This window comes from Seriola lalandi, unplaced genomic scaffold, assembly GCF_002814215.2.
Source record: "Seriola lalandi dorsalis isolate HSWRI2012SDOR001 ecotype SW California unplaced genomic scaffold, Sedor1 jcf7180002054598, whole genome shotgun sequence".
Classification (NCBI taxonomy): domain Eukaryota; kingdom Metazoa; phylum Chordata; class Actinopteri; order Carangiformes; family Carangidae; genus Seriola; species Seriola lalandi.
The window spans coordinates 597,033-606,696 of record NW_019525151.1 but is presented as its reverse complement, the minus strand read 5'-3'; the positions used below and the strand labels follow the sequence as shown (position 1 = coordinate 606,696).

At 45.4% G+C, this 9,664-nt stretch overlaps 1 protein-coding gene across 5 annotated transcripts in view; it reads right to left on the bottom strand.

The window, feature by feature from the left end:
* The window catches only part of ebf1a (EBF transcription factor 1a), a 55,223-nt gene that overhangs the window by 15,647 nt on the left and 29,912 nt on the right, over positions 1–9,664 (bottom strand). For all 5 annotated transcript variants that reach the window (XM_023419352.2, XM_023419351.2, XM_087177395.1 and 2 more), the window contains exons 7-10: positions 9,053–9,134; positions 8,361–8,502; positions 5,843–5,973; positions 4,052–4,178 (exon numbers count right to left, since the gene is read on the bottom strand). In XM_023419352.2, the coding sequence (XP_023275120.1) occupies positions 4,052–4,178; positions 5,843–5,973; positions 8,361–8,502; positions 9,053–9,134 (482 nt within the window). The remainder of the gene's footprint in view (positions 1–4,051; positions 4,179–5,842; positions 5,974–8,360; positions 8,503–9,052; positions 9,135–9,664) is intronic.

Sequence of the window (9,664 nt, the reverse complement as noted above, 5' to 3'; positions counted from 1 at the left end):
GGGGGGGGTGCTAAGAGATTCTACAAATCAATGGAGGTGTGGATGCTACAACAATCTACGCTCTAATTATCTGTTGCAAAAAGTGCATGTCAACAGTTAACAATACCTGACAGCATGGATCCTCGCTGGGAAAATGCAAATTCTAAAAAAAATCTGGATGAAAAGTGTACGCTTGAATTAAGATATAAGAAAACATAAGAAACCTTTCCCCCTGGTGAACGACGCTCATTTCAGCAGGGTATAAAATAATCTACGTTCGAAATCCATTTACATCATCATCATGGAGCAGATGCTCCTGTAATAAGAAGGGAGCATGCTAAAGAGGGAAGACAAGCCACATGGTGCAGAAAATTAATCTCAATCTCAAATAGAAGTGTGAATTTCCTCGCAGTTAAGACTGTGTGCAGTAAATGTGAATGTGTGCAGCTATCTCAGCTGGCCCTGTCTCCAGCTGGAGACCGGCCGTTTTAATCAACAGCAGGCCTCCACCCAAGCTCAATAAAAGACAGCATTCACAAATAGGAGCAAGACAAGTAATTGACCAGCTCTCGGCTGCACCCCACTTTTATTACCAGATGACTACATGCTGCATTTGTGTGTCTGGGCAGTGTGAATGTGCTCATGCATGAGTGTAGGTGCATCACATGTGGAATATGTATGTAAATCTATGCTAACTTTGTATATGTATCGAGACAGGCAGCAGATATTCTCGCTGATTATCACACGAATTGCACCAAAATCATTACATCAACAAAATCATCCTCAAGTATGTTTCTAAATTTGAAAGTGTTCAAGGCAAAACAATGTTCCCCTATGTGTTTGACAAGCTGACTTCATCACTATGTGGAACAGCTTAATTAGAGCTAAAATACATCTGAACTTTACAGAGAATGTTCATGCTTTCAGCACTTGGTGTGTTTCACTGCAGTGTCTGTGGTGTATAAAATGACAGACAACTGACAGTAACTTCCTCCACTCCTAAAACTAATTTGGAGCTCAGAGGCAGGCGGAGAGAGACGGAGAGAGATGTCAGCAGCATCCCGGCTGGTTTAAATTCTGTTCTTGACTTTTGTCTTTTCCCTTGCTGTTCCTGCTCCTCCTCACAACTGAGTGATGTTTCCTACACACCTAATCTGCACTCAGCGCTGAAAAACTACCCCTAATGTTTGTGCGTGTGTGTGTGCGGATGCGCGTCGGTGCGCATGGTGCCGGCCTTAATGTGAGCCAGCAGAGCCTTTTAATATCAGCAGAGGCTGTAGTGGAAGCACTAAGCAGACAAGGCTGCATACTGAGGAGGGAGGGATTGCCTTTTGAACGACAAGGGTGATTCATCAACTCCCCCAATCTATGGCCAGTATCCCTGTGTCACACACGCACACACGCACACACATGGGTCCTAGTGGCAGAGAGTATTATCACTCTATATTGCATGGAGAAAAGAAAAGGGAGAGCTTCTCTGATGAATGTTACAAAGACAGCAATCCAGTAAAAGGTGATACACAACCAAACACGGAGATGCATTTGTACAGGGGGAGGGGGGGGCAGGCAATGACCTGATAATGAGAGAGAGAGAGAGAGAGAGAGAGAGAGAGAGAGAGAGAGAGAGAGAGATTAGGGAGAGCTCTCAGCCCCAGAGGTGGGTAAGGCAGAGGGCAGAGAGAGGAACAGAAGGGGGATAAGGGGATAAAAAGACAGAAGAAGAGCAGAGAATGAAAAAAAAACATTCTTTTATTCTTATCAGTGGAGAGCTTAATTGCCTTTGATGAGTCTAATTGGAGCTTTCTGAAGTCTAATAGCAGGGAGTCCTCAGAGACGGCAGAGGACACATTACTGTAATAGCTCCTCTCTGAATCTCCTCTGCACCAAAAGTCCCCTGCTTGTCTCCTCTGTCCTAAACTACAGCTGAAATTTTTTTTCCATTCAACAACGGCCGGTTGTGGAGTATCAACGATCACGCAGAGGAGGTTTGGGGGGGGACGGGGGACGACAGACCTATAGATGGGCTATGTGTGTATGTGTTGGGTATGTTTGCAAAGTAGCAGTAGCAGCAGTATTGGGTATGTGTTGACTTAATTAGGTCTGTGAGCTGCTCGCTTTCCTCTCCTCAGCAGAAGTTGATTAGCAATGCCAGCTGTCCCCAATGTAATTCAGTGTGCGCATGTGTGTGTGATCCTGCGTGCACATGTAATATAGGAGTGTATGCATGTGTGTGTGTGTGTGTGTGTGTGCGTGCGTGTGTGAGCGTGGGGCTGTGTCGATGTGTGTGTATGTGCTAGCTGCCAGCTGCCATGCAGTGCTGCCAATCCTCCATGATTAGTACCCACTGGCAACTGGGCTCAAACTGGTGCCAAACAGACCCAGGAGGGCAACATGGCCCATGGTAATCCTCCATCCCTCCATCCCATCCTTCCCATCTCTCCTCTTTCTCATCTACATCTCTGTCTCTCCACTCTCATCAATTGCTTTTTCTGTCCAAATGCTCTGCTCATCCTCCCGTAGCTTTCTGCCTCTCCGTTCAAGATACCAAATGTGAGCAGGTTCCTCCTCGCCAGGATGTGGTAAAACAATAAAAAAGGGCTGATAAAGGAGCTATGGGAGACGTACAAATACCCACTGAGGGTACAGAGCGATGGCTGAAGTGAAGTGTGTGAAGAGTAAAACTGGGATCTATGCCTCGACACGGTTGACTGTGTCACTGTGAAGGTGCCAGCGCTTGGCAAGCAGCATCACAGTGTGTGTTCAGCTCCCAGTGGATGACCTCTTGCTACCTCTCACCTGTTGAGATTCTTCTACGTGCATCCACAGAAGCCAAGAGGCAGACAGAGAGAGGAGAGGAGAGGGGATGAATTCATTCAAAGGAGCAAGTTTTGAATAAGTGAATGTGACAAGGTGAAAGAGTGGAGGGCTGGGAGGAGATAGGACGATTATGCATACGGTTCCCACATGTCTGGCACATTTAAAGGCTGCGCACACACATGCACACACCTACACACCTTTCTATACACACAGCCTCTGTGAGTCTGGCAGAGTGCTGGCTGTTGGACAGCTCTGGCATGGCAAAGACTGCCCACCCATCTGCCCTCTGTCTTAGTAATGCAGTTACTTGTCGACGTGCATGTGCGTGCTGAGTACATTTACGCATACGTACAAACAAACACAGGCGACCTATCGCAGCCTTTCTCATACGTACACAAACACAGAGTCATAATTATGACGCATGGACATGGGTTTTGTCCATGCACAGTAATTAGGACACACATGAGATGCAGAAAATGCATGCCGCCGACACCACGCACACGCTCTCTCTCATTTGTGATTTTGTCAAATGTTGGCAATTCCAGCCGGGGCTTACAGCCTAAGTCTATCAGTGGTTGAGATTACAGACAGATTTATGTGATTCACAGTCTCCCCTGGGACCTGTGGCCCCGCATTGGTTAATCACCGCTTCACATTCACTCTCTCTGCCGCTCTTTTCACCGCATGGCTATAACTCTGCACCGATACGTTCTGATGTAACAGCCGAGCTATTCATGCCACCGCACTCAAAAATCACACTCTCTGCATGGACCTCTTCCGTTCTGAGTCAACGTCTTTGACAGGGTTAAATCTCGATAATCCCACTAATCAAAAGGTTAAACCTCCCCCCCTGACCTTCACCTGCTTCATAAAAGAGAGCAAACACTTTTCCTCCTCTGATCATTGGCCTTTTTTTTACTGAATTATTGAGTCATGTTCTTGTTTAGCATGCACATTTTTTCTCCAGAATCAGCACGGAGAAAATGACAGTTAATAAACTGTACCAGGTTTTAGCAGATATTGCAAATGTACAGATAAAACTTTAAAGCCTTGAGGTGAAGAATTTTTTAATGAGATTATAGCTTTTTAATAATATTACTCTAAAAGGTATATGTTGTTGTTTGTAGAAACCAGGGGAAAATTGCATCAGTAAAGCTAAAGCTATATTATTGTCCGATGGCAGATTTGCTGCATTACAGCTTTAGATTACTCTGTAAATTAGTGTCATCAGTAAGTGTTAGAGTATAGGTAGTACCTGTGTAGATAAAGCGTCCAGGTGTGCCTTTGCAGAACTGTTTGGATTTGTAGGACAGCGTGACCTCCACCACCCCGGGGATGTGTCTGGGTGGAGTCTGCACACGAATGGCATGGGGGGTGATCAGCTGCGGAGAGGCAGAGAGGGCAGAAAGATTAATGCAATGAAACTTCACATCCAAACATGCGCTCTGGGGACTATTCTCAGCTCGCCTCAGACCTTTCCTCTGCAGCTTTTGACTTTCTTTCTTTGTATAATCAGCCTGGAAAGGGTGCGTTAGTGCTAAAGCTCTCAGGTGGCTTCGTAGCCCAAGGCAATGTCACTGTGAGGCTTAGAATGGTTATCAGTGCTGACATGGACTCTGTAAGACGGGTTCAAAAGCAGTTATCTGTTTATGAATAAAACACACCTTCCCCTGCATACGTCTATTACAGAGTATAAGTAAACGTATAATATGCTTGTCTCTGCTGCCCCTGTCTCTGTGTCTGTCAGCTGAGGCTGTCTAGCTGCTGTTAGCCACATTAAAGCACCACTGTGTCTTATACAGGCTCACTTAGTGTGGTTGATGAGACCACTCGCCACATACAGCACGTGTGTGTGCATGTTGAAGGGTCTTTGAAGGAAAATGGCAACAAGACAAAACACAGATGAGACCTCAATGAGTGCTCGTTTTCTGCACAGTATAGTGAACTAGCACTCAAAGCTAGCAGCGCTCAAAAGCTATCATTGCTGCTGCCAGTACCTTGAGTATGTGCACATGTGTATGTGTGTGTGTGTGTGTGTGTGTGTGTGTGTGTGTGTGTGTGTGTGTGTGTGTGTGTGTGGAGTTCTAACTGTCCCTTTCATTGCTCACTTAGCTAGGCTTTCATTCTACCATTGTCTGGCCCCACTCACCTCTCAGCGAGATAATATAGGAGCTTTTTATAGAATTATTTCTTTACTAAAGAGAAAGCTGTTTAGCTGCGCCGCTCACTGACCTTCAATTTCACACATACACTGCATTTACATTTTAGTCATGTGGCAGATGCTCCGTACAAAGAGATTCATACTGTACGGTGTGCACATATTCCAAGGAGGCAGATACAAACATAATAAAAGACAGGAAGAGAGCTGAGCAGAAGTAATAGCTGCCACAGAGAGAAATGAGAAAGCAGGCTGCTGTTCAGGTTGTAAAATATTTCTCACGTGGGCTTATAAGGCTGCAATTAATTATTGCTTTCATTGTTAATTAATCTATGGATTATTATTTCAATTACCTCATTACAATTTTAGTTTATAAAATGTTAATAGATATGCGTATTGCAAGTTTCCAGAGGCTATGGTTGCATCTTTGCTTGTTTTGTCTGAACAGGTTCAACATCTCAAATGGATTGAATTCACAATGATGTTAAACACAATAAAGGTAACAATAACTTACAGATGAGTAGCTGGAACCAGCTATTGTTTAGCATTTTTGCTCTACTTGAAATCATAAACTTCTAAAAATTGTTGTCGCTAAACCATGTTGGACTAATCATTTCGGTACTGAGGTTTTTTTTTTGCTTTTTACTTGTGATATATTACACACTTTCACCAGATCTTTATTTTTTCAAACAAAGCAATCTGAGAAGAAGAAAACAGTCTTTGGTTTGTTCAAACTCTCTGACTTGTTATTACGGAGCCAAAGGCCAAAAGACGGTTGGAAACCGTTGCTTCACAGTCCAGTAGAAGGCCTCTCTTTAATATTTTAAACTAATGGTCAGGATGCACACATATGCACATGTTCCTTCAGGTGACCAGATGGTGACTAACCTCACTCCAGACCAGCATGGTTCCGAAGATGACCTGCAGGCCGTCAAAGAAGTTGTCCCCGATGATGATGACTGTAGCGCCCCCTGTGGTCCAGCCTTCACTGGGGCTGATGGCTTTGATGCTGGGGGTTGCTGCAAGATTCACAGACAAAATAGATTAGATGTTAACTGACCTAATGACAGCCCATAAAGGTCTTCGCTATTGGCACCATGTACAGTCCAATTTTCTTCTTTCACACACACACACACACACACACACAGACACACACACATCACCTCTCTCCTCTCTCCCAAGGGTCGGGGCCGAGCGAGGAATACTAATCAGAGTGATTATACGCACCCCGTTATTAAACATCACCCCTGCCCTGTGTGTGAGGGCAGCGGCAGTGCGCTTGTTTTATGACACGTGGCAAAGCGTGCGGGCGTGTAAATGTCAGGTGTGCTGAGTGTCTGATCAAAGGCCACGCGACCGGGGAGCAGAGCAGAGCCAACAGTAGCTCTGCCCTCTGAATACGCCGCCTTCATTAAGCAAACACTTAGCTCTTGCTCAGCTGTCTGTTTCATACATCAGCGCCCGGCCACTGAGGACATGGCCACACAGGCTCAGCTCCTGCTTTGGTGTATTTGCAATATGTTTTGTTTTGTAAGCTCTCTGTGTTTTCTCTTAAAGCATATTCTTTATATCTTATCGGACAAAGTACATGGAATAACAACAGTAAACCACATTTTCAATAACTGGTATTCAATGTGCTTTTTGACCTTATCTGCTGGTATTATGGACTTGAAGATTACTGGATGTGATTGAAGAAAAGAACAGCATTGGGAAAATACATGTTTATACAAGCTAAATCTCCTCTCCTTAACAGATATGCAGCTTGTCAGACATGCTGTAATTCTGTAAAGCGGCATAATCCACTTTAGACTAGGCTGACTTTTTTCCCTGCAGCCTAGCCTTTGCTCTTTGCCTGACTCCCTGTTCTGTTGATCCTCCCCAACAAGCTGGAATGATATTTAGCCCCCCGATACGCCTGCAGAGATCAACGTTCACTGAGCAGCAATCTGTGGCCGTAATCATGGCCTAAGATGCCTCCTTTTCACAGCCGCTGATATTATGTGCGCTTCATGTGTATGTGTGGATGTGTGTGTTTGTGTGTGTGTGTGTGTGTGGATTAACCAGATGGTGGAACGTGAATCCATGTGATAGGATTATACTTTGGGGTGTTCCTCACTGCCATCTGTTCAACTCTATGCACTGCTCATCTATTACCGCCTGAAATGGGCCCCCAAAGTTGTGTATCCTGCACACAAACTCAACACACACTAGAAAGAGAAGGGGAGAGGGGAAAAAAAAAGAAAAAAAAGAAGAAACTTCTGTCTTCCTTCCTATCATTTCATCCTTTTTTTTTTACACCATCATACACTTTTACCCCTTCCTCTCATCGCGCCTACATCTCTCCAACCCCCCCACTCCTATCTTGTTCTTTCGCTCCTGTTGTTCCTCCTTCTAACCCCCCCCCCCGTCATCAGGAGAATAGAAAATCAGAGAAGAGGAAATTCCCAAACAAATCTCTCTGACACAGGGAACATCTGCTAGTGTACTGCGAGTGCTCTTCTTTCTGTGTAAGATCCAAGTCTCGCTGACGTCTCCAATATGTCTCGTCTTTGTGAACTTTTCTAATCGTCTGTGAGACCAGTCGCAGGGACAAGTGGTCCACCTACCTCTGGAGAATAGACATTAGAAAGACTTAACCATAACATTCAATCTTAATGCAATCTACTGTAGGCCATCATGTAAATCCCTTCTTAGTTTTTTGTCATTATCATCCCTGAGGTTGACTTTCCTCAAAGAAAAAAAAATATGTTTCTCTTATTCAATGTCTGGGAAATCGAAATGAGAAAATAACTGGATTAGGGACTTGGGAATCAGTGCGGGCTCCTAAATCATGTGCACATGTCATTATGAAGTATTAAAGGTTTGGGTCTGACTGTGCATGCGGGGGTGTGTACGTGTGTGTGCATGGGCTTTTTTGTGTGCGTGCATGGGTGTGTTTGAAAACCTGAGGGATGGGGAGTGATGGAGGGCTGGCGGATAAAAGCAGGTCTCCGAGGAAATAAAGCCAGTGTTGGCTTTAAGCAGAACAGACCTCATAAGACACATAGTGCTTATGCGAGGCAGAGTAGAAGGCCCAGAGGCAGAGACCTGAGGGGAGCAAGCCACAAGGGAGAGACAAGAGACTCACTAGCTACCACTCTCTCCTCTCTAAGCGTGAGTTAGAAACCCTACAAGAGAGGAAAGTGAGAATCCGGGAGGAAGCAGGAGAGAGATAAGAAAGAAAGCAAGAGAGCAGGTTTGAGAGGGATAGAGTGGAGACAGAGAGGGGTTGAGTGCAGAACCAGACAGAGGGGGGGAGAGAGGGGGTGAGGGGAGGGGGAGCTGAACAGACAGAAAGAAAGTGAGGTAGACAAAGAAAAGCTAGGAGAGAGACAGAGTCTGGGTATTTTGTTCTTGCTTTTAATACCATGTTCCAGGTAGGACGGAGTTCCTTCCGAGGGGTCCAGCCTTCGGGCTCGGCGCCCGTGTTTGGAGTTGTTGTGCACGAACATGTTGTCGGACACGGCCAGGACGTGACCCTCCACGCTCACCGTAGTCGACACAACCACCTGAAAGAGTGAGAGACGGACGGGAAACCATGGAACTGAGAACGATCAAAACTATCAGCGACAATAAATCTCACGTTGATATAGGAGCTCACTACAACGCGTGGCAGCGGTGTGTGCTGTTGTGCTAAGTTATGAATAGATTCTCTGTGAGTTCATCACTACAGGTGTCCCCTTTGTCATTTGATCCGTTATTATTATCGATTACAGCCGCTTTAAATAAGGGTAAAGTAAATGTATTGATACTTTCTTTTCTTTTTGGAGCTAAAGTTCAATTTATTTTCATGCATAAATGTTCTAGAAGAAAACTTGTGGCATGTGTGTAACCTGGCTGCTCTGTTGCTTCCAGCGGTACAGTGCACTGTTGAGACCATGTCGGCTAGAGTGGGGTAGTTTGTAACTTTGTCAAAGCCCTTGGTTAAATGCTGTGGGGTGGATAGTCCAGGGGCAGGGAGCTTATGCTGTTGTCATGGTTGGTGCCTTGCAGTCCCATCAAGTGCAGAGTTACGTCGGTCCATCACATACTGTATGCATGCAGGCAGCGGCGTCTCACCTGAAAACGCCTCATGTCTCGAGGGTTCCCTGCGTTCTTCAGGCAGTTCTGGTTACACTTCAGGAAGAACTTGAGGAAGAACCTGCATATGCATAAAGAGAGAGAAACAGAGAGAAAACAGATGAGCGACTGAGAGAACATCTGTCTGTCAACGAAAGCACAGTGTAAGCCACTTTAATAAAACACAAAACACAAATAAAACAAATAAAACAGCCGTGGCAGACAAGGCTCATACACCATCCCGCCCTCATCCATCAGTTGTTTATGACAAAGGCAGTTTTCTATGTAAAAACAGCTCCGGGATATTGAGTAAGATGCTACCTTGTATATCCATCTCTGAGCTGCTGTCACAGCGTGCCATAAACTCACCGGGGCAGACGCAGCCGCCCCCACCCCCCCACCTCAGCTGCAGAGCCGTGTGACGGAGGTTGTGCTGTAGCTACTATGCAGCACAGTGTTGCCATTCCTGCTTCTCTCAATCTCAGTGTGAGAGACCACATCAACAGCACCTGCCATGCATTATTAATAGGCTGAGATGGCAAGTATGGCTACCCACATCAATACTTAATGAGGGAGGGGGGGTCGGAGGAGTAAAGGGGGGAGTGTGTGTGT